The sequence below is a fragment of the Chamaea fasciata genome, unplaced genomic scaffold (assembly GCF_029207755.1).
Source record: "Chamaea fasciata isolate MVZ Bird 193981 ecotype frontalis unplaced genomic scaffold, bChaFas1.0.hap1 SCAF_1, whole genome shotgun sequence".
NCBI classification, from domain to species: Eukaryota; Metazoa; Chordata; class Aves; order Passeriformes; family Sylviidae; genus Chamaea; species Chamaea fasciata.
In genome coordinates, this window is record NW_027094086.1 from 47,041,132 (window position 1) to 47,066,020 (window position 24,889).

Genomic DNA, 24,889 nt, shown 5'->3' on the forward strand with positions numbered 1-24,889 from the left:
GATATAAACTCTTGGTCTGCTCATTTAGGTTTGAGACACAAAATAAAATCATTCTGATACTACCATGTAGGAAACCCTAATGCTGCAATGGCTATTCTGCCTTCAGTTTTACTCCCAATTCATTTTCAGAATAACAAAGCAAAACCAGGAAAATAAAAAGATATGACAACACAGTGGCCAAAAAGACAAAAGCCACTATCCACCCTTTCCTGGTAATGTTTGATTCTTTGTTGACATATTTTTATGAGAGGCAATTGTACTTTGGGTATAAATTAATTCTATCATTGTTCTTTTTTTTCTTTTGCCAGGTAATGAATTTGGAAGTCTTCCGCACGTGTGCAGTATGTCTTAAAAACCTTGCAATATTTGATTAAAAAAAAAAAGGTTAAAACTGCTGCTTCAGTTTAACATTAATTCTGCTGTCCCAGCAGAATTTTAAAAGGTAAGAGTTGGTGTCAGACATTTTTGTAATCTCCTTCTCTTGTATCTACTTCTTAGAATAAAGGAAGTTTAAACTTAGGAAATGCGTGCAAACAAAAATAGGAAGGAACTGTAACTTATCTAACCAAAAGTGTCCACAAGACAGTTAGACAGCACTTCATGCTCTCTCTCAAACAAATTGTGTGAAAATGAAAATGTATTTCCACTCTGATGGTCCTTTTTCAGACATTTTAAAGGACAGGGGATTCATTTTGCTCACTGACTGTATGGTCTATTTCACTGCTTCCTTTAATTATGCAACACAAAATTTTCATCTTTTCAACAGGCTCCTGATGTGCCAACTATCACAGAACAATCCTCAAAGAAATTTTGTAGTAGTTTCAGCACATTTCTTAGCTCACTGCACATGTTCAGTCTTCCATATGTCACCAAGCAGGCCCTATCTAGCATCTGATCAGAAACTGCAAAGGCAGGACCAGGCACTCTAAGCACCACACCCAACCCCATGTCTTCCTTTCACAAAAGAGTATCTAAAACTTTGTAAGTGACCTGGTGTATGACTGACTCTAGTCCCACTTCAGTACAGAATTCAGAAGTACAGAATTCAATTAGTAATACAAGGCACGCATTTGAATCCAGGAATGGAGAAGATGAGAAATGCACACTTTCAATTAGTCAACTGTTGTTTGGTGGGAAGGGGTGCGATGGAGCAATGGTTCCAGATGCTGCACTGTCCTCATAAGAAGAAGCTCACATGTGTAAGAAACAGAAAACTTGTGTCTAAGCTCTATATCAGAACAGTGGAAGAAATCACAAAACAAGGTGAAAATATTTCTATGGCTTTACTGAATTCTCTTCTGAATACAACATGTCCATTCTTTAAGATAAGGCAATAAGGTCCAGGGGGTTTCTCTATAAATATGTGCAAAATAATATTTTAAAGTTTTTTAAAAATAAATTAGTGCTCTGTTTTCTTCTTGTTGTCCTTCCTTATCTTTTTGCTCTTTCCAGCTTGTCTAGATGACTCTTCCTGAAATGAAAAACAAGCATTGCAAAATTTAAAAAATATTCTTGTAAACCTCAAGTGTTCTCCCAAGGTCACCCATGAGAATTATTTTTTAATATGAAGAGTATTCATAGCTCACAGAGATTTATGAAAATTTGGACTTGTTTATCCATTCAGGTTGTACTACTGTTCTTCTGGCTTCATCTAACAGCGGAAAGTCACACAAATTCACATGCAAATGCCTTCATTCTGGAGGGATGAAACCTACCGTTGATGCTACATAGTTGTACTCCACAAGTACATTTCTTGCACAATTGTTTATATGTTTGAAACGATCTGGTCCCAAGAGAATACCCCCATACCAGCGGGACACCACAACTAACACATTGCGGACGTTCAAAATCTGTGAATAAAAGAAAGTAATAAAAGTTGTTATCTTTTAATTGAACCTGGTTTACTGCTGACACCAATTTGAAACATAAAAAAGGTCTACCCACTTGTATTTAAAAAAATTTCTGAGTTACATTTCTTATTCTTTGGGCTGCATCCTGGCAAAATGTACAGCAACAGCTAACTCACAGTTGGATTTATGACAACAAATCAATCAAAGTTACAGGTTTCCTGGATTCAGAAGCAGAGATATGGAAACTACTGAATGTCTGCAAAGCAGGTGCATGATCACAAGCAAAGGACTCGAAAGAAAAGCAGCAATCATTTATTCCTTCGTTGTGCAGAAACCCATTACAGTATGGGGAAAAGACCTACTGTCACAAAATACAAGTGAATTTTTAATTGGAGTAATTTAATATATTTAGGTCTGAGTTAAGTTAGGTTTTAGTATTCTGTTAATATTAAGAGTAGTTTCTGTATGGTCCATTTTAAGTTTAGGCCCTGTTAAGTATAAGTTAAATCTAAGATTAATATTTATAAAGTTTAAGTGGTGATAAATTTATATTTTATTAATTTAAAGTTTTATTGTATGTAGGTTTTATCCTAGGTTTTGTTAAAATATGCTAATCTAATTTGCAAAGTTTAGTTGTTTTTTCTTAGAAATAAGACAGCTTCGACTGAGACAGCTGTGATGAAACACTGAAAAGCTTGTTTGTGAATGGAAGAAGATTCAATTTTTACATTGTGGTTGTTATTGGTTGTAAGCTGTTTTGTTGGGGGTTTTGTGTTTTATCTTAAGGTAATAAGTACATAATAGTTTAGAAAAGTCTTATTTCAACTTCTTAAAATGCCTAGTGCTGATATGTTGATTACATAATGTGACTGTTAATTTTCTATATTTATAGTTGACTTCTTATATGTTTTAACATCTCCTTCTGTAATTATCTAAAAGATACATATCATTTCAGGATCCTTCCTTATGTTCCTTACTTGCTTAAGCATTTCCTAACTACTATTGTAAAGAACTTTGTTTTAAAAATGTATTAAGGGATATCACTCTAGTATAAAGCCAGGGTTCTGGCCACGCCTTGACTTTAACTAGATGGGATGTTTTTACCAACAAACCCAGATGTTTTCTGCACAAAAAAAAACCTAGATACAAGTCACTTTGACTTGAAAATTTGACCTTATAAATATGACACCTGAACAGACTTTAGAAGTGAACCTGGGAAGCTTGCTTGAGAAAGGATACCCAGGTCCTCACTGGAAAAAACTTTTTCAGCTGTTGCAGAATCTGGGACAATGAGACAGTATTTTGGTAATTAACAATCGTTCAACTTTACATGTGTTATTGTTAACAGTCATTAATTAAGTTTGTTATCTGAAATATTCGTAGTTGTTGTATTTGAATTTTTTCCGGATTGTTTTCAGTTTTAGCAAGAGTTATGAATTTTCCCTTCAAGGTACACTCTCTCTATTAACCTGTGGCAAAGAGCTTGCTTGTGTTTCTGCAGATACAGAACCCAAGTGAATTCTTGCAACGAATATGAAGTCATCTCAAGCACAGAAACTCTGACAACTCCAAGAGCGGAGAAGCAAGCACGCAGACATGAACCAGTGTCAAGACTGCAACCATCTCTTCGTTCAACATGCAAAGACTTTTGGAATTGGGTTTTCTTTTTCTTTCTGTGAGAAAATGTGGTGTAGTGTTGCATTTCAGAGATTCCCATGGGAAACAAGGCCATTGAACATGAAGTTCGATCAAGTATTATACTTGTGCCTTGTTATTTCACCGATTGCCTTAAGCAATGCAACAGTTTTGCCTGTGAGTCAGACAAGGGAAAATGTTTGGGAAATTCTAGCCGATGCATCAGGCTTGGACACCATTTGTTTGACTCATTCAAGGCCAAAGAAGACATTTTCAACATGTTTAGTAGGTTTGCCAGTGGACAAATGGCCAATTCAAGACAACATCCCTCCAAAACTTTTGCAGTTCACTTTGAACCCAGTGGATGGATGGGTAGTTTGGACCAAATTTCTCCCTGAGGCTCCTTACAAACCTCAGGAATTGGAAATCCTTGGTTTAGTGGAAATGGATTTTTGTATAGTTTTCAGTTTTTCAGGGTTGAAACAGAGCAAGAAAAAAATTATAGATGTTGCTCTGAATCATATTATTTATAAAAATGCAACATCTTGGTGTAATTACACAAAGATGATGGACGGACCATCCAACCAGGTTCCTTTGCAATTGCCATGAGGAATCTTTTTCATTTGTGGGGACAGACTTTGGCCTGCCATCCCTGCAAATGTCAAAGGTGGTCCATGCAGCATTGGGAGACTTTCTTTGCTACTGCCCAACATGACATTGATAAAAGAACAGAAATGTAGAAGAAAAAGATCTGTTACTCAGTATGATCCCAATTGGGATGATAATGTTAGCAGACAAGAAAAAGGCCAGAGATTTATAACAGCCCTGTTTCTACCACAGGCAGCAGCAGGAGCAGCCTTGAAACAATCGGATCAAATGGGCTGTTGGTTGAGTAAGCACGCCCAGGCTACCCCTCTTGCAGTGAGTGATTTGTTAACTGATGTTGACAGTGTGAGACGAGCGACTCCTCAAAACAGAGCCGCCATCGACCATCTTTTACTAGTGCATGGACATGGATGTGAAGAATTTGAAGGAATGTGTTGTATGAATTTGTCGGATCATTCAAAATCTATTCATGAGAGCACAAGGCAATTGGAGAATGGAATGAACAAACTTGGAGAAGAAACTGGATCATGGATGGATGGTGGTTCAATTTATTTGACCTTTCCCCAGTGTGGAAGGGAATTTTAAGAACAGCTGTATATGTATTAATTGGCATTGTAGTCCTTTTGATACTTGTGCCGTGTCTACTTCGGTGCATTCGACAATCCATGGACAAAGTTGTCAAAGAGGTGTTTCTGGTTCAAACAGGAGGGGGAGACATTGGAGTCCAGAGCACGGGAAAAAACCCTCAAATTGCCCTGGGGGCTTGGAGACCCTTGCTGGGATCCCAGAAAGCACTGCCTTTGACCTTAGTCCATGGGGAAAACTACCAACACTTATGGATGAATTGAAAACAACAAAAATTTAAATCAGATAGTAGTTTAGTTTGTCACAGGGTGAAAATTTGTAGTTTCGGGTCTTTAGAACGGAAGTAGATAGGAGCAAGATGGAGAATTTTGGCTGGTGTCTTAAGTTCTTCTTCTTCTTCGACTCCATCTTCTGCTGTGACGGTGGTACAAAGACATTGGTAGAATATGTGTGATGTAGAAAATTGCATGATTAGTAGTGATTATTGGTACCAAACTGTAAATATAGTAGGTTTCAAAAGTTAATTGGATCAGAAACCTTTAAAAGACCTTGAACACCAGGTCTGATGTTCTTGGCAGCGGAGTCTTTCAGCACGCTAAGCCTGGTGATAGGTGGCATGCAGACTTTGAGATAAGTAAATCTGATAAACACCTTTTAAGACCAAAGCTGCAAGTTCTGCTCATATTTTAAACCCTGGAACAGGACTTTGAAAGGAAAAAAACCCTAATTAGGGGGATCTTGGACTCAAATTAAAGGAATTATTCTGTCACTAAGATGATTGTCTGTTCACATTTTTGAAAGTGTTGTTGGATGAGGCTAGTAACAGTCAGGCCACAGGCATTACATATACAAATACATAAAATGCCATAAGCTAGTACTGTTAGTATGTGCATGTTAACAACCATTAATCATCTCTGTTAAGGAGAAAAAAACCAGATATCTGACTAATTTGAACAATACTGTGAAAAGAGTCAATCACTGTTTGTGAAAACAGAAATATTCATATAATTTTAAAATGAAAAGGACTGGGGGCATGTTTTGTGAAAACATTTTCTACTCGACATTTATTATCGGCCATAAAGTCCATGTATAACAATTGCTGACAGTAAACAGGATGGTACTAATCTAAAATACAGTTTCTTGTAACCTGGAAGTGCTATTTTGAAATGCTGGTTTTATCTGGAACAAGATTAATTTCTATTTTAAAAGAAAACAAACCCCAAAAAACCTAAAATACCCCTACAAGTTCAGCAACAATAAATGTTTTAAATCACCTAATTTTCATACCCCTATGTCATAAGAGCTTGAAACAAAAAACTACAAGATCTATGAACATCCAGAAATCAGTCCATAAACTACTTCAGTCTTTTCCTATGGCTGAAAATTGAACTTTTCTGATCCTTATTTTACTATTCTTCCAGAACAGAAATATCCCCAGTAACTATGATTATAGATGGAGAATGATGATCCATATAATTTAAACAAATTCACATTTGAAAGTGACATTCATGTCATTTTCTAAACTGGATTTTTATGGAATAATAAGTGCCTAGATAACTTTCAAAAGTAGGTACTAACACGCTGAGAAAAAGCTGATAATCTCAGAACAAACTGGGGTACAGTAACTGCCAGATTGTATCTTTACATTATTTACATAACAACAATGTCTTCACTGTTAGCCCATATACTTGCATATGTTACAAAGCCTAAGTTTATTTATTTAACCTTCCCAAGTCTGGTTTGAGTTATTTAGGAAGTTAGAAAAAGTTTAAAATTAAAAATGTCAAAACATTTCCATCAACTGTATTTCTTTTTCAGAAAGAAAAAGGAAACTTGCAGGAGGGAAAAAAAGTTTTCAGGAATAAGAGTGCAACATATTAAGCAAAAGAATATTCAAGCAAGAAAGGGACAGGAAAATAAAACTTCTGTTGTGAAGGGAACATCAATCTAAAATAAAAATAAATATGTCGTCTGTTCACACTGCTAAGTGACTTGAGGCACAGCATTAAGATGTATCCAGCTGCCTCCTGTAGTTGTGCTATTTTAATTACGGTTTTACTAGGGCTCGCATCATGAACCAAAATTTATCAATCTCAACTCACTCACATTTAGTAGCACCTTTGCCAAATATTATTTCAACACTTGAAGACTAAAATATATGTGAGTATGAGGGCCAAGGACCCCGAACAGGAAAAAGCACAACAAAACAGACTAAATGATCAAAAACAACTTAGCTCCTTCACTCCTTTTGTATTTGAAGTTCAACTCTGCAAGTTCATATATGAGTGTCTTTTTATTACGCCTACTCAAGGCAACCACATAGAAGGTTGTGCACAGGTCAGCTGTTACATTCTGACAGTCAGCTTCTCCCAGTCTTCATTTTCTGTGTACCTTACACCACACAGGAAGCACAGAATTTAAAACTTAGTTATCATTTAACCAATTCAAACTATTACTGCCACCTATGAAACATCACTTGTTTCTATGATCCGAGACTTGCAAGTGCTACAGTCTGCATTTTCCCTTTTACCTTGAGAAAGCAATCATCTGGCTGGCTGCTAGCAGAGCAAAAATTAAAATAAGCTTCTACAAGCTTATTTACATTGTAGTGATTTTTAAAATCAATATGAAATCAAGATTTCCAAAAGCCAAAGATTAATTTCTACAACCTGCATAAGATGAAGAAGACGTCCACCTGCTGCTGTCTCTCCATCATCTTCACAATCCTGTAGGAACGTCTGCTTACCTTCACAGTATATTCTATAAAAGAAAAAGAATAACAAAAAATAGATAAAAAATGTCAATTAGTGAATATTTCTACATGATTAATACAGTCTCAGATACCTTTCATACACACGTGTATCAATTCTAATTCTCTACTACACATATTTACAAGAAAACAGGATGAGGCATCGGGTAAACCACAAGTGTTTATCTGTACAGTAGAACAAGTTCTGAGAAGCTTTTACACAGACTTTAGCTACTTCAGGCAAACTCCAGTCATTACAAGTTTAAAGCCCCTAAACAGAAAAATAGCCAGGTTTTTAGGCTAATAATTGCATCTAGCTGAAACCTACTCTATCAGATTCAAATAATGGTATAAACCTAGAAGAAAAACTTGGACAAAAACATTATGAATAATTAATTAGGTCTGTATTTCAGCAGCAACATGAAACTATTACTGCAATTTGCCTTTGGATTCTCCATGTAATCTCCTACCTCAAGAGGCACCGTAGTAAACTTTTGGGTGTATGTTTCATAAAAAAGACAGCTGACCAGGTCTAATTTTCCAGAAGTAATGCTCAAAGGTCTACTGACCAATAAGTTGGTTTGCTACCAACTTATTTCCTAACTTCTGAACTTAGTTACAGCCAACACAGTAAGAGGCTTCTAGTACTAGATGACAAAGAGGAAGAAGCAGTAAGTATGTGCCTGCTCCTTTTTTTTTTTTTTTTTCAAGTGGATTTGGATAATATGAATGAAGGAAGCCAGATCATCATCTGCGAGAACAGAAATGCCCTCTTTACAGAAACTTTTTACTTAGATAGAAGCTTTTACTTTTTGGTAAGGTAAGCTTTCTCTTGCTCTCATTTCATGCTTCATTAGGATGACACCAGGATGGGCATGAATAAATAAGCATCTGTACATGCTTTTTTAGATGAGTGGTTCCTACAGTTCCTCCCTTTTACTGTCACTTACATTCCTCAGAAAAACTAAACCACTATCTGGACTAAGACCAATTCATTTCATATAAGCAAAAGTTGCCAGAGGCAGATGACTGCCAAACTCATTTTTACCTGTTTCTCATAATCCCTGAAGCTTTTCGTTATTTCAGCTGAAACTTCATATGCCAGATGTCTGCATCAGGCTTTCTGATTCGACTCTTATTTCAACTGAACATTTTCAGCTATTTCTAAATATAAGGTTGAGGGGAAAAAGAAGTTACTTCACCCAAATAAAAACACATTTAGTTCAGGATGACGCAGCATTTCCATGCTCAGATGTACTACAAAAGTATACCAACACATGCTCAAATTCACTTTTTTTTTCTATTCCTAATGCTGCTTTACTATCTTATTTCTTACTGTATGCTCTACTTTATTGAACTCAAATTTAAAATAATACCTGCAAGACCAATCATTCAAATCAGAAACCTATTCCCTAAAGCAAGGAATTTCTTTTAACAGCAAGAAATTTAATAGGAAGGAATTTCTTTCTCATGTCCTGCACTCATTTGTCAAAGAACATAAAAAAAAATAAAAATCACTATCTGTGTCTCACCTGTATGCATATATGTTGTGGGTAGCACTTGCAATTTTCTTGTTCTCATATAATTTTTCAAGAACTCTTTTAACCTACAAAAAACAACAGAGAAAACCTTCCTTTTAGAACTGGGGTTTCATACATCCCTCTCAATATCACTGCTAAACAAACATCTCCCCAGTACTACAATGAAATGATTTTATGCTTTGACATAAAATGTTCAGTGTGGTAACTCAAGAAGCAGCTTCTCAGTATTCCCACACTTGTTTTAAACAATTTTTCTGAGATACTGAAAACAGCTTGTCCCTTGAATTTCTACATTTTGTACATTCATATTACTGCTCAAGATGTAGAAGTGTCAAATTGCTTTATTAAACAAGAGACAGTAAGATCCAGAAAATATTTTTAGTCAGTATTAAATATCAACTGCACCTGCATATTTTTAAACAACAGAGTTAAGCTGGAATATAACACAACATACATATTCCCACTACACATTGCTTTTACTTATTTCACAAAAACATTATGTTTAGAAAGTCCTGCTACATTTCAAGTTTTTCGTTTTCCCTCAAACATGTTTCTTTCACAGTTTCCACTTCACAGAAAGAACAAAAAACATCCTATTAGGGGTCTGAAAGTGTCAGTATTTCCCAGAAAGCAGATATTCCCATCATGTCTCTCTCTTTGCTCTTAAAACATACCAAATTCAAAACATTTACCAATATCAGTTCATCATGTGTTTCTAAGTAAATAAGCTAGCAATTGTTCAACCCTTTCCAAAGGTCTAGCAAAAAGAAGAGCTTTTGATTAAGACATCATTTTAGTACATAATACAAAACATTACTGAAGTTGAGAAAGCTTGGGAAAACACGCCTGGCAAGTAGATTGCTTTCCATTAAAAAACAAATGTCTCAGAGAAGTAATCAGTAAACATATTTAGTATCTGCCCTAGCTATACTGTGCTATTTCCAATTCTTCTTGAAGAAATTCAACTGACAAAAATCAGCTCAAATTAAAGATATCTCAATGAATAAAAAATCCTATTATTAATGGAGAATATTGCTTCAGACATCTATCTTCTCCTTACTTTAAACACTGAAGGAAGATAACTCATATTACTTAATACACTTTCATACATATGGAGAGTAAGTTAAAACAATAAATTTCAATACAGGGACTCAAAGCACAAATCCTATGAAACAATCATCACCTTTGACATTACTTATTTCCCAGCTATCAGGTTCCTGTAAACGTACTTTAAAATTTAATTTTTGTGCTACAGCCGTATCTTCTTTAAGTGATTCTTTAATATAATAAATATATAATAAATGAATTCTGTTACTTTAGAAAGGGAAGAAATGGGAATAATTGGCTTAATGTATCTTTTTCATTTTAAAATATTCTCACCCTTCTATCATGATTTGTGAGTAAGATTGTTCCTACATACACAAAACCCCACATGAATGTACAGTGTATGTGAACTTGAAAGGTCAAAGTGCTCCAGAAGGGATGCCAGGACTTAGAGATCAATTCTTATGTCCGTACTAGGCAAATTATTGAGGGGGAAGAAAAAACAAAACAAAACAAAACAAACAAAAGAAAAACCCCCACAGACAGCTTCAAACATTACAGCTTTTGTATTGACAAATCAGCCTAAAAACACTGTTAATCTGTCAGTGTTATTTCATAGCCACTGAGTATGTAGTAGACCTAGCTTACCTGAGACTTCAAGAAGCACTTGACAATATCCCTTACCAAAAATTCATTTAAAAAAATCCTAAAATTGCATAAAAAGAAAGAGAAAAATCCTCTCAAGGTTTAACTCTGAGTTAATAAAAGAAAAGAGCAGTAGTTTCCCCACTAAAAGGGGATGATCAAAGGCGGCTGATGGTAACAGATGGAAAGTGATGTACAAAACAAGTTCCAAACCCCTGTCAATTAGGTCATGATAAAGATTTACTTATGCACAATCCAAGTATGTTTTTCAACAGAATTCCTTTCTAAAGGAAGGAAAACATCTTTAAACCCATTCTAGTTCTTTTTCCAACTAACACGATAGACTTGGTAACTTCCAAACATCTTATGATAAACTTGCCAACATCCAGAAGTCAAATTACAGTGTTCTTATTCTCTTACATCTAATGCACATAGTGGTAAACAATAGCAAGAAGAAGAGCTGTAGTTTCACTCTTCAGCTGACAGTGAAAGCGAGAAAACAATGACTACTCAGACAGCAATAGCACAGAAAGATGCACAGACAGAACAACGTATCTGGCAAATCCCAAGTACTCCTGTAACACTTTGACAAGCTCAAAGTACAGGCAAGAAGAGAAGAACTGATCTCTACTAACTTGTCTGGTTGTCACCACTGGAGCCAAATGTGCCTGGAAAGTGCTCCTTCGATCTGTGATTGGGTTTCCATGATGTATGGGGGGCAGTTCTTCATCTATGGGTCACAAACAAGGGAGTGTTTCCTTTCTTTTAAGAGTACAGAAACAGTGCATGTGGCTACAAAAGTAAAGAATGTCTCAACTTTAAATAAAGGGACTTGTTGAAGTGAAGTACAGAAAATAACAAACAAACCCACTAAAAATAGATTGCATTTTTTAATGACTGTTATTAAACTTTTTTTATAATTCTATTGTCACTAATTTTATTCTAAAGCTGGGTGGAAAAGCAGAATCATCAGGCCTCTATTTCAACAGAATTAACAAGAGCATATTTTTTACCTTCCTGACTTTCAGATGTCATGCAATTTAACATTTTAATTTGATCTTCCTGAATGGGCTGATAGTCTAGGAGAAAATCATCTCCATCATCTTCATCAACTTCTTCAGTGGTTTTCTTAATATCTGGTTCTATTAAGATACAAGCAGTAGAATTTATTACACATTTTCGCAAGATAAGCAAAACAAAAATTCAAATTCCTTTTCTCAAAAGTCTCTGCCTTCTCAGTTCTAAAGAGTTTGACATTAAAAATCATTAAATGCAGAACAGTAACATTAATTACAAAAAAACCCAAAAGTACTCACCCCAGTATTAACTTAAAACTTCCTGAGAATTAAAAATAAAATAGTCATACTATGATCCTTCCATAAGATATTCTGTTTCAACACTAAGTAACAGTATTTCTAAGAAAAAAAGAACAATAATGTTTACTGTTTCCATTAAACATTCAAAGTGCTACCTTTAACCCGAATTTAGAGATCAAATTAAGCTGATGTTTCACAAAAACTCCAGTCATTTATGGGTCATTTTGGGGAAAATTTAGAGCTCTTGCTCAGTGCTACTTCTTGAGGATATAAAATTATTACATTTGAAACATCTCTCTCAACAAGCTTCAGGTATTCTGGGATTCCAAAACTCCTGTTTTCCTTCATGCATAGAATGTCCAAAAAATAATAGTCAATAACAAAGGAGGAAATATACAGGGTTCTGACACCTGGATTTAAAGCCAAATTAATATATCACAGTTTCATTCCTATTTAGAGGAATCCTGCTTATGATGCAAGTTTTATAATATATGTATTTTCCATAAAAAAAAACAGGTGTGATAAAGCATGTTCAAAAATGGAAGCCATAAGGTTGTGGTCAAAATACCCAAACTTCCAATACTGTCAGTAAAATTTTCACTTCTCAGTGTCCACTCTTTTAGTCAAATCAGTGAAAAATTACTTCTCCAATGTCTCTGATGTAGCAACAAAATGCAGTTTATTGAAAGACTAACACTAGACCTTACCATGAAGCAACACTGAATTTTTATTTTTTTTCTTCAGACTTTTATTTCTCACAGGACAAAGACAACACCTCTGACAGAGAAAAGCAGTTGTTTCGTTTTGCCACAGTGCACACACACATCACAAACATTTCATAGCAATTTAGCATTTTAACACACAAAACCCCCCACCATTTTCTGAAAGAACAACTGTGAATTTACACAAACTCTGTAAGATTAACAGCAGAAGAATCACTGCAGCTCTACTGATGATGTACTTCTCATCCCAATACAGTAAAATGAATGGAAGGACAGAAAAGTAAAATGATGGAATGCTTGGTCATTTGTCTGCATAGTCCACTTTAGTTTATCTTCTCTTGAATCCCAATCCTCCAACAGTGCACTCAACACCAGAAATTAATTACTGGTATGAATAAATCCCTTGCAGAATGGAGAGCAATGCATAATGCACCTGTGGGCTGCACTGTCCTTTCATGCAAGGAATTTCATTCCCAAGAGAACTGCAACCTTGTTCCAGTTCAGAGGCCACCCCACCTTCTTTTCCCTACTGTTTTTTAAAAAGGGATACTGCCACTGAAAAACAGTAGGCCCTAACACAGGAGACTGTTCTCTGGTATTTAGATCCAATTCAAAAGTGGGCATAAACTAATTTGCACTGAAATCTTACTTTGCAGTGGAAGGAGAAGGAAAATAAAAACCCCATGTATTTTCTGAAGTACCTGGATCTGAAGACTGTGCCTTTTCCACCAGAACTTCTCGTATCTTCTCCACCCATAAATACAGGATGCTTTCACCAAGGTTCTGTCTGGAAGTAAAAGGTCATGGTAAATGAAGAATCACTTTTGCAAATTTCACTTGGAAAGTACACAAAATAACATACAGATTTCAGACACAAGAAATCGAACATAAGCTAGTGAGATAAAGAGCTTAGGCAGGCTTGTGTAAAGTTCTGTCTCTGTAGCGCACTGGGTGAAAAACTTACCAGTGGACTCTAATAGTAGGTCAGTGGAGCACTGGAATGAAACACTACAGTTTGGGTAGTGCTATAGAACAGAAAGATAAAGACTTAGGCCTAGGAGGCTTCACTCAGGGGGCACAGGTGGGTATTAAGGTACTAAGGAAGGATGGGATGAACATGTTTTATATACGGATGTCAGGAGTTAAGAAACGCTTCCTTTATGTACAGCAGGACCCAAACAACTCAAGACATATTTCAGGTGGTTAAAATGGTTATGAACTGTGTATGTTTGTCTAAGAAACAAAACTAAAGATTTAGCGCCATAGATATCTCATGGTTTCTCATTAATTATATTCTTACTGCCACCATCTGGGCACCAGGTAACTAACAAAATCACGTATTTAAGCTTTGCTTAATGTATACAGCACTACTTTGAAACAATCAAATACTTTGATTTGAAAAAGTCAAATTCTAATAAACATACATATTTTAAGAAAAATATTCAAGCAAAAGTAAGGATTTTATGAACTTGTAGCTCTGACTTCAAAATCCAGACAGACTCCAGAACTATTCAACACCCTGATTTCACACTGCTTATTATACAGAAGCACGGCTTAATACCTGAAAACTTTTTTTTTAGTGATGGAATGAAAAAAGATTAGAAAAGAAATAAAATTTCCCTGTTTTATGAAACTAAAGCTTTGTCCACCTGTTACTCAGTTACAGTTTCTGAATAGCTGTAAATTACTTTGTGTCTCCCAAAACAGACTTCTGATCTATAATTATCCATTTTTTTCCATAGCAATTGACAGTATAGTTCATGTCGGTTTAGACTGCAGAACTACACAACTTAGATCCCTAGGGACTAGAAAACTGGTCAAACACAATGTAAATGACGCAGAGTATTTCTGCTTATCTGACAATCATTTAGACATTGAATAGATAAAAGGCTTTCACAAATACTGTGCAGATCAGTGATTACTCCAGGTGTTTAAACTGTTTAAAATGTCCTAAAGTACATATGTGGTCTACAGTTCAAGCACTTTCACTTCCTGCTGAACAAACAGAAGTGACAGCAGACCAGCAAGGACTTTGACCTCTGAGCTAATATAGACAGAAGGGAGCTGAGCCAGCACAATTTGACAGCCTACAGGACTGCACACGGGGGAACAAAAAAGAACCAGCAGCTGTACCTGTGGTAGAGACTCCATCAAATCCATTGAATCTGGACAGCATTAAGGATAACCTCTGTCCTTTTTGCTTCACTGAACCGCTATGGTGAATATGATCACACAGAACTTTTCACTTAAAATGCTTGTGCATTTTTAACGCTTCTAATTGAATTTTACTTGCTTAAATTATCTGTTCTTTAATTAGCAAAGAAACCCAGTCAATCAAAGTAAAAAAACCTTATGCAGGCTAAGTACTCTATTCCTTATGGCATTACAAAATATGTCTTATGCAAGATGCTTAGATTTAACTATCTGGGGCATGACTGTGCTTCCTTCTGTTTTCATTTCATTTCTTTTATATAATCTTTGGGATCTAAAAGAAATAAATAAACCATATAAAATTACTACATTTTCTACCCCACTTTCATAGCAATTCAAAATCATGTCATTTGAGTATTTTTAAATGCAGTTTATTCTCATGCATTCATTATGCCTTGTTGTTAGCTGCACGTTGTGATGACAAACAACCCACAATGTTCCAGATTCCAGTTAATAGATTCTGCATGTGTTTATTTAAAAGCAACTTATCCCTTAGCTTTTAAGAAAAACTGGTATGCTACTTATGCTCTAAGACACAACCAAAAGTTTTCACATCCTGTGTTATACCATTCAAGTGCAGAACAGACAGAAACTGAAAATACATTGTCTCTTTTTACTATGTTTCAGTCTCAAACTTACACATATATTTCTTCCAAGCTATTTGCTAGGTCCGTATAATCTTGTCCTCGAAGCCAAGGGGCACTAGAATGAAAAGAAATGCAATGAAAATTGTGCTATATGCTGCTTCCAACATTCCCAAATAAATGTGATGAACACCTTGAAAATATAACTTTGCCAACCATCAAGATTCCAGCTGTAAACATCTTGGAAAAAGCAGGATCAAGAATAGAATATCCTTACTGGAAAGATCCCCCATTGCTGGTATACTTTAATTCAAGGATTATTTTACCTAAACTCCCACTTACAGGTAAACAATTAACAGTGGCAATTCATCAAACACAAATGTTTGCAAGAAAACTTCACCTACTTTAGTTGATAAATAGGTGGCTCTGCAGTTGGATATCCTGGTGGCAAAATCACCTGAAAGAAATTCAGGACATGTATTCATTGGACTACTCTCAGCTAGATGAACTTTACTGAAGAACTCTGATGTCAAGCACCAGGATTACAATTAGTGTTACAAATGAAGAAAACTGTTGTCACAGAATTACAAGAACAACTGAATACCTGTATTTAAAATTCCAATAGTGGTAATGCATACAATTATGTTTTATGGGACAATTTATAAGGACGCAAAATAAAGTACAGAAAAAAAACTGAAAGAAGCTCGCACACATGGTTACTGGACTTAAATAAGTGGTACCACACTTCCCTAAGTAGATACTTCCATATTTCTTACATTAAGTAAACTTATTGCTTTCAGTTCGGAAAACATAAAGTAAGGAGTTGGTTCGATTAAGTTGATCCAAACTTCATTTTGTCTCAACACTTTCCAGAATGCAAATCTAAATGCAACTGCAGTAGATTCACTGAGGAACAAAGTCAACGTAAAAGTATTTCAGAAATTAGTCTTTGGTGAAATACACTGAAATGCTTTGGTCAGGTGTGGAATTAGGTTATACTACTGAATATATCACAAGCACACCGATGTGTTACAGGAACAATCACTGAAAAGTCTTATCAATATAGAGTTTGGATTGACTCCAATCCAAAAGCTTCTTAATCATCTGAATAGATAATAAATCATATTTAAAGGGTTTCACCTGCATCAGTCCAACTGCAAAATCTGTGCTGAACTTTTTACCACCACTATACCTGCAAACAGAGGGTCCATTTTGGTTGATCCAGACAGTCACTAATCTTAATGCAATAGATTTTTTCATCTTCATCGACAACGCACCAATCATCACCATAGATCGATGAAAGGGCTTCAATTTCATCAATCTAAAAAAGAGAAAAAAGCAAAAGTAAATAACCCCCCCATAAAACCCACACAACTTTGTGTGCCAATCATCTTTTCATCTCTTTGAAGTCTTGCTCTTCTGCAACTCATTGACAGATGTGACAAGATCCACTGCACTGGAAGGCCCTAAGTATTGGGGATCCAGTCCTGACTCACAGGACTTCAGGTGAGCCAGGGGAGATTTAAGCTGGACACTAGGAAGAATTTCTTCACAAAAGAGGTGATTAGACGTTGGACTGGGCTGCCCAGGGAATTGGTAGAGTCACTGCGCCCGGAGGTGATGAAGGAAAGACTGGATGAGGCACTCAGTGCCCTGGTCTGGTTGACACGGTATGTTCGGTCACAGGTTGGACTCGATGATCTCAGAGGTATTTTCCAACCTAATTGACTCTGTGATTTTATAAGTAACCTTTGCTCAGTTCTCACACACACACACACACTAGCTTTTGAATTTCTGTGCATAATCCCGGCATCTCAGCAGTGACAAGGCGGGCAGAGTGACAGGGAGCAGACGCCAATACGCTCCCTGGAGGTCCCAATCGGGTGCTGCTCCTTGCCAGGCGGGACCCCGGCAGGGGAAAGACCCCGAGGGCTCGGCACTAAGCTCTTCCTGAGGAGGACACTCGGCAAATGCCCACAAAGAAAAACCGGGGAAGTGCCTTCCACCTAGACATGAAACCCCTGAAGTGGGTCGGCGGTGCAGGAGTGCCACAGCGGGCACGGAGCCGCTCAGGGGGCCGGGGCTCACCAGGAGCCCCCTGAAGTCACCGCTTTCCCCGCGGCCCCCCTCGCCCCCTCCGCCGCTCACCTGCTGCTGGGCCCTTTCCGTGTCACTCGCCGCCATCGGACCCGAGGGAAGGAGGAGGAGGAAGGGAACGAGGAGGGGAAGGGAACGAGCAGGAGGAAGGGAAGGAGGAGGAGGGAAAAGCACAGGAGCAGCCCGGCGGCGGGCCGTGTGCGCAGCCGTGGCGGTGACGCTGCGGGCCCTTCTTCCGCCGGAGGGACAGAGGGACGGGCGGAGTGTGTCCTCATGTCTCGTTCTGCCACACAACCTGCATTGCATCCGTCTTGTATACTTTTCCCTTATTCGCGGCATCCTGGTATTAAACTAAAGGGTGTAAGCAGTTCTGTTTCACTGAGGATTTTACTGATGCAGCCGTTTCTACCTTGCGTTTATGGCACTCGGCATGAACATAACTACAAAATTTCCCTTTAAAATTATGTTAAAAGCTATCAGGTGTTTCAAGCAGTTCTCATTACAGTTCTAGAAATCCATTTCTTTTATTTAACCTCGGGAAGTTTAAGGCATCTCTTTTAGAGACGGCACTGGTCATTAAAGGTCTCCTTGCGAGCGAAGCATGGGTTTCATAGTTTTTGCAGTTTTTGTAGCTTATGTTTTCTTCCAGTGTGATTTCTATACTGACACAGTTGGGAAGAATTCAAGGTAAACTTCAAGCTTTGCCTTTCTCGAAAGTTTAGAGAATTTGCACCGGTTCAGGAGAACAGGATTAGAGTTCAGAATGATTGTGACAACCAGGACAGGCAAAACAGACAAAACTAAAACTGAAACAAACCAACAGCCCACAGGAAACAAACAAACAAACAAAACACCACCAGGATGCTACTGAGTAGGGACGAAACTAGAACCTAGCACTGTATTATCAACTATGTATATTCTGGATGGAGAACTACGGGTTGCATAGCAGTTCTGCAGACACTATTTCAGAGTTAGAGTGAATCCAAGACCATCTTTGTCTTCAGTGTCACAAACAGAATTGGTTTAATTATTTTTGAAAAGATAATAAAAAGAACATGCTCAGTCTCAGATTATGACAAAAATGTGTATTTTATCAAAGTCACATATTCCAGTTAATTGTAAAGGAGAGAGAGAAAGAAACGTAGACAAGACAGTGAGCTTATTGTTTAAACAATTGCCTTGTGACCAAAACATAACTGAAAGCTTTAATCCATAAGGACCTAGAAAAGATGGTGCTCCATCTGTTCATCCTAATACTAAATTGCCTTATAACTCTAAAGAGAGAACTATGACAAGACTCAAACTTTCTGACAACAATCTCTGTATGATGCTTGTGCTTTATAAATTGCTAGTTTTTTCTTAGCTGAACAAGTGACTTTACAGTACTGTACACATTTTTTGTTATTAAATAACTCAAAAATGTTATTGCCATTTTTTATGACTGATGTCTCTAAGTCATATAAAAGCATTGATATGAAAGACTTCAGCAATCTGCTATCAGGTCAGGAGAAACTGTACCATATAAGGAGGCACAGAGAATAAATCACAAAAAGTGTATGAACTGTAGTCATCTCTGACAGATTTCAGAGGACTCACTAATTTCTTTTCATTGTCATTTATATTTGTGACAAATCTTAATAAATAGAAATGGAGATAAATGTGGCTAATGAATCTCCAGCATGTTTATAGATACTAAATTAATAACAGAGTAGGTAAACTGATATGGTGCACAGGAGTATTTGCCAGATAATTAATGTCTTTGTCCGGTATTCTTTTAGTATATAACTGAACATCACTTTTCGTTATGGCGAGGCATCTCCCAAAATGATACTTTTCACAGCAATGCATTAACTTGGATATTTAAAATGGTTATAAAGTCTAACCTTGGTTCATCAGTTCAGTCTTTGTGAACCACCCACAGCAAAGAGAAACATTTATAGCTCAAATCAAGTCAATTAAGCCAAAGAAAACCCTGAGGTCAGGGAGCAGCCCTAATTGCTACCTTGAATTAAAATTCTTTGTTCTGTCTTGTCAGGGCAAGATAGTACACTGGGTAATTAGTCTTTCCATTCTGCAACTGGAATCTAATACTAGAGCATGAAAAGCTTAAACGAGATATAAATAATGTTCATTCAAGACTGAATCACAAATAAGTGAAAAACACAGAACTAAGAAATACAAAACAAAGTTTGAGTACAATATCCATAACCCTGCTTTATTTTCCATACAATAGTTCAAACAACATGATGCATTTTCAACTCCTGTTTTACAATAAAACCAAAGGAAGATTGAGAAGAAAAAAGGACAATGTAATGTTATGTCATGTACTAATGATTAATCCCCTCAGTTCTGGACTCTAGTTTTGGGCAGGATTTTCTTCTACTGAGACTATTCCAGTAGTGTCTAATGGATAGCTCAAGGAGAGCATTTTGCTATAGTTACTTTTAGCTAAAACACTACATTTTCTCTAGTGCTCCAATTCCACTCTACATTCAATAGAAATCTCATTTTGTAATGAAAATCATAATTGGGCCGTCCAATAAAGAGCATTTATCCATTTAAAGACAAAGTAGTTCAGCTGATTTCAGTTCTACAGTGATGCATTTTGCTAGATTGTGGTCTAAACTGATGTAAATTAGCTATAAGGTTCATAGCTATAAACTCTCACATGCAGCTGATTTATAATTTTGGAACTAAAACCAAACCAAACTGGTTCAGTCACAAGAACAAGAAAGTGCATTAAACAAGCCTAGTTCTTGGTCTAAAATTACGTCTGGTAAGACTAAGGAGAAGCATACGTTCAGGTGACTTAATACCTTGGTTAGAAATGTTTCTTCCCATTTAGCCACAACCGAGTTTTTGTGCTGGCTACAGTGGGGTACAATTGCCTTCTGTAGAACTACAGAAATCCAAAAGCTTTTCTATGAAGTAACTACTTGCAGGTTTTAGAAGCCTCCTGAGAGAAGAGGACCAGCAGTGAATTCTCACATTTTCTCCTGCCATACCTGCATTCAGATAAAAATGGGCCTGTTAAAAGGAACTTTCCTCTGCTAAAGGATTTTTTTTTCCCTGCTACAGGATACATCAAGAAAACACCTGAGCTTGCTTCAGTGCTGCTTTGAGCAGCAAAAAGCGTTTCTCAGCTCAGGAGGCAATCCAAATCACACCATCCACAAATTCACTACATTATATGGTTATTGCTTGCAAAGTATGAAAGAAACTTCAGCAAGAGACTAGCATCTGCAAGAATTCCCATTGCAGGCAGTTCAGAACAATATGAACATTTGCTTTGGTCACTCACTGGCAGTTGCTCATGGTAATCTAGAGAGACCCACAAGAATCACATCTGAGAGTGTCAGCACATTAAATAACTCTCCTGTGTCTGCATTTTGCCAGTCTAGTAAATAAAATCTGTATGGAAATATGGCAAGCACATGTGCTTGCTGCACTGCTTTTCAGAGTTAAGGAGCAGTTTTCTCAAGAAGTGCACCAGGGCTGCAAGAAAGCTGCTAAGGAACAAATTTTTAGGACTGCTGGTGAGCTAACAAACACAGTCATTTAACATGCTACTGTGTGAAAACAAACATACAACCCATCATGTGTCATTTATTATTTCCACTTCTCATTTCTCTGTGTGCACTCCATTGCCCGGTCATATATATCTCAAATTTGACCAGTATGCTTTAGTCTGTAAAGGAAAAACACAAAGTGTCAGTGCAATAAAGGTTGCCCCTCAGAGAGAGGATATTAAAAATACTATACTGTGAAAATCACAGACAAAGTAGTTCAGTGAGTTCTGTGCAAGGCTGTTTGCCATTGTGTTCAGTCTGTTCATGTCCCTAAGATAGGACATGTTTCATGCTTTCTGAATCAGTAATTTCAGCAGGTTATATGAAAAAGGAATGACATGGAAAAACAAACAAACCAAAGTGAAACAAAAACAAACAAAAAAAACAAAGAAAAGAGACCAAAACTTCAATATCAACAACACTCTCATTTCCTCACTTCAAAGTCCAAAATGCTCTTGTGTCATTATTACCCTGGGATGTGCAAGGAGGCAAAACACAGGTGAAAAACAGAGACCCTTTGAAGATGATGGAAGCAGAGGAGTGTAGTGATCCTGGCCAGGAGAGCCCTGTACATCCAGGACCCAGTGATTCGTGGTACAGTTAAGTGGAGCAGGTCCAGGTCTGTGCCCTGCTGCCTCCGGGCCTGGGTCATGGCACACAGAACCCTTGGAAGCAGGATCAACTTCACTGGCTCCTTGGCACGGAGTGCAGGCGATTATAGCACCTGTGTGACCTTGCCCTTATCTAGACTGATACAAGGAATAAACCTCTATTGTGAACATCCTTTATGAATAGCTGCTTTCTTGTAAGAAAACTAAAATACCGCCACCAAAGTGAAGCCTTTCTCCAGAGATGGGATCTGTGCAACCTGCCAAGGGAGAAGTCCATCCAGAGTCAATCCAATACTGCAGGAACGTGGACATCTTGGCTTCTGATTTACTTGCTATCTCTGTTGGTCTTTACTCTGCCTTTTAAAAATATTTAATTTATTAAGTTATTTGTTTTCAGGCCTTTCTCAGATTCAGAGAACAACCTGGCACTGACTGACTGAAGGATGAAACTGAACTGTAAACTCTGTGTTGCATTGCAATGGGTTATAGAGTAGGTGGATGACAATACCTCTGTTTCATTACAAAACTTGTAAGAAATATGAGGTGATAATATACGCATTTTAATTTTGTATTGATGTGTGCAAAATAAATACAACATAAGAAAAGGTTTTATTGTGAGGTTGCTTAAAGCATTTATGGCATTGTGAAAGATGGCTCAAAGTCAAAAGCAAGAGGAAGAAATAACGGAAAAGGTGTGTGAGGATGACACAGCTAGTGCTTTGAAAGTAAGGGCAGCAACTTGAAGCCTTGCTTCTAAGAAAAGATAGCCAATGTGGTCCTTCCCTGAAGCCTCTCAGATGTTATATAATTATTACTAAAGCATCCCTGGAAGCAGATCTCTTAAGTAAAATAAACTAATTAAAACTAACAAAAGGAAGCAGAAGTTCAAACATGATACATTTGTGTTGTCTGCAGGTGTGGAACTGTTCCTTTTCTTCTTTTTGCTATGTCATTCTTCAAAGATTAAAAATATATGTAGCTATAGACAATACAGAAAAATGAAGCTTGCCTCATTATTTTTGCCTGAAGAATTTCACAAGAATTGCTCAAGTTTAAATGTGCCCACTTTTGGAGCAGAAGTTTCATCCTGATCTTTTGAGATAGTTTGTCATGGCACCTGTGACTCCCGCCCTGCCTTTTCAGTGCTCCTTCTGCATGTGACACAGACTTGGTCACTGTACAACACTGCAAAGCTTCTCTGCTCCCTTAATAAATTCTTGCAGGATTTCAGAGGCAGTGTGGGAGTTTTCAAAATGCAAAACCCCTCTCATGTGCAGAAAAGCAAGGTGCCAGCTCTTCAAGTGCAAGGTGTAGTGGAGAATAAATAAGGGTAGGACAAACAGAGGAGAAGGAGCGGTGGACCAAAGGGCCTTGGAAAAAAGCGAGTACTTTACTCTTTGCACCCAATTTCTCTTTTAGGTTGCTTTTGGCTGTGCTGTTCGTAGAAGCAGTGTGCGTATTGACAATTTTCTTTCACCTGCACCACGGCTGTATACGCTACCAAAGCGATTTCCGAAAAGACCCTGTTTTCCCCTCTGTCGATGCACCATTCTCGTAGTGTTACAGTCTTCTTTGAGGCCGGGTTGCCCCCCCATCTCTCTGAACGCCGGTCGGTGTCTGCGTCCCCGCCGCGTCCCGCCCCTGCCGGGGGCGCTCCCCGGGCAGCGCGGAGCCGAGGCCGCGCTCCCGCAGCCCGGGCCGCGGCGGCGGCTGGCACTCACAGGGAAGTGGAACTCACAGCACAGTTAGGGTTGGAAGGGACCTCTGGACATCGTCTGGTCCAACCCCCTGCCAAGTCTGAGTCACCCAGCGCAGGTGACACAGGGACGCGTCCAGGTGAGTTTGGAATGTCTCCAGAGAGGGAGACTCCATGACCTCCCTGGGCACCTGTTTCAGTGCTCTGACGCCCTCAACGTAAAGTTCTTCCCCGTGTTAAAGTGGAACTTCGTGTGTTTTAGTTTATGGCCATTACTCCCCGTCCTGTCGCTGGGCACCACTGAAAGGACTGCGACACCAAACCGCAGCGAGCATAGAGCAGTACCTGCGGGGCAGCCCCGTGGTCACAGGGAAGTGGGTCACTGTCCGTCCCTGGGAAGAGCGGCCGCCGCCGGCTGCGCCCGGTGCGGGCCCGTATCTCTCAGAGAGCGGGGAGAGGCGGGCGCGGCGCTCTCGGCGAGACCTTACTTCACCCCTCGCGGCTTTCCGGGCGGACTGCGGCGAGATATGGACCCCGCGGCCGGCCCCCGCCCTGCTGCCGGTCTCGGTGCCGGGGGCGGTGCGGCGGCCGGGCGGGCGGAGCCCTGTCCCGTCCCGCCCCGCCGGGAGCCCGCGCCGCCCGCCCTGCGCGGCGGGGGGAGCTGCCGGGGCGCTGCCGGTCACATGTAAGCGCGCCCGGTGCGCGTAGCACGGCGCGGGGCGGCGGCGGCAGCTCGCGGGGCGAGGCGAGGCCGGCAGCGGGTCAGCCCGCCCGCCCGGGGCGGGTTTCCTTCCGCGGCGGGGCCGGCGGGGGATGCGCCGCCCTCCCGCGGTGGCGTTGGCTTTGTTGCTGCCGTGGCCGCCTCTCCCCCGCAGCCGCCGGGAGCGTGTTCGGGGGTGGGGGTGTCGCCGGTCGCTCCTCAGGAGTCCGTTGTGCGGGCTGAGGGGACGGCGCCAAGCCAGGCTTGGCTCGAGGCACGAAGCACAAGCGGCCTTGGAGGCGGGGGCCGGGGTGGTCTCTGGCCCTTGGGAAGCGGTGTCCTCGCTTGCTGCTGTGCGTGGGTGTCCCTTCCTCCTCCTCTTCCCGCTGTTCCCCTCCCTGGAACAGGCGCGGCGCTGGTCGGTGCCCGCACGTCTGAGCGCACCTTTCCCCGCAGGCAAGGAGCGCAGCGGCTGCAACGCGTGAGCCTGACTCGCCTTAAAAAGTGTTTAATTACCTGGACCGGAACGACCCGCTCGAGTCCCGGCGGGCGTAGAGAAGTCCGGCGGTTCTGCTGAAGTTCTGGCTGTTTGGGATTGTGCCTGCCTCCTGATCCGGGTGAGATCTTGCACAAGCTGTGGGTAAGCTTATTCTGAGCGCCTGGGCTGAAAGAAAGTCTTTGATCTAACTGAAATAAAATATTTGTGGAAAACAGCCAGGAGATGACCA

General features: G+C 39.1%; 2 protein-coding genes across 3 annotated transcripts in view; one reads left to right on the forward strand and one right to left on the reverse strand.

Annotated features, from left to right (window-relative positions):
* Nucleotides 1-1,224: 1,224 nt before the first annotated feature.
* IMPACT (impact RWD domain protein) lies at nt 1,225-17,759 on the reverse strand. Its single transcript, XM_066182399.1, has 11 exons — nt 17,637-17,759; nt 16,681-16,809; nt 15,893-15,945; nt 15,544-15,606; nt 13,395-13,480; nt 11,669-11,797; nt 11,291-11,385; nt 8,958-9,031; nt 7,346-7,436; nt 1,716-1,850; nt 1,225-1,471 (listed from the first exon to the last, which is right to left on the reverse strand). Exons 1-11 carry the CDS (start codon nt 17,670-17,672, stop codon nt 1,400-1,402), a joined length of 963 nt encoding a protein of 320 aa, XP_066038496.1. The 5' UTR covers nt 17,673-17,759; the 3' UTR covers nt 1,225-1,399.
* A 6,649-nt stretch (nt 17,760-24,408) lies between these two features.
* Nucleotides 24,409-24,889, forward strand: part of OSBPL1A (oxysterol binding protein like 1A) — a 77,206-nt gene continuing 76,725 nt past the window's right edge. The window contains exons 1-2 of one of the 2 annotated variants that reach the window (XM_066182408.1): nt 24,409-24,514; nt 24,618-24,801. The gene's annotated coding sequence lies outside the window, so the exon portion shown is untranslated. The remainder of the gene's footprint in view (nt 24,515-24,617; nt 24,802-24,889) is intronic. The other variant, XM_066182413.1, reaches the window with a different exon arrangement.

Bases quoted from the DNA above. Each gene is read 5' to 3' on its own strand.
- IMPACT (XM_066182399.1), bottom strand. From the start codon at position 17,672: ATGGCGGCGAGTGACACGGAAAGGGCCCAGCAGCAG. The intron at 11,798-13,394 runs GTACTTCAGAAA...GTATCTTAATAG, and splicing joins GGCACAGTCTTCAGATCCAG to AACCAGATATTAAGAAAACC. The intron at 1,472-1,715 runs GTAGGTTTCATC...TTTTCATTTCAG, and splicing joins ACAACTATGTAGCATCAACG to GAAGAGTCATCTAGACAAGC.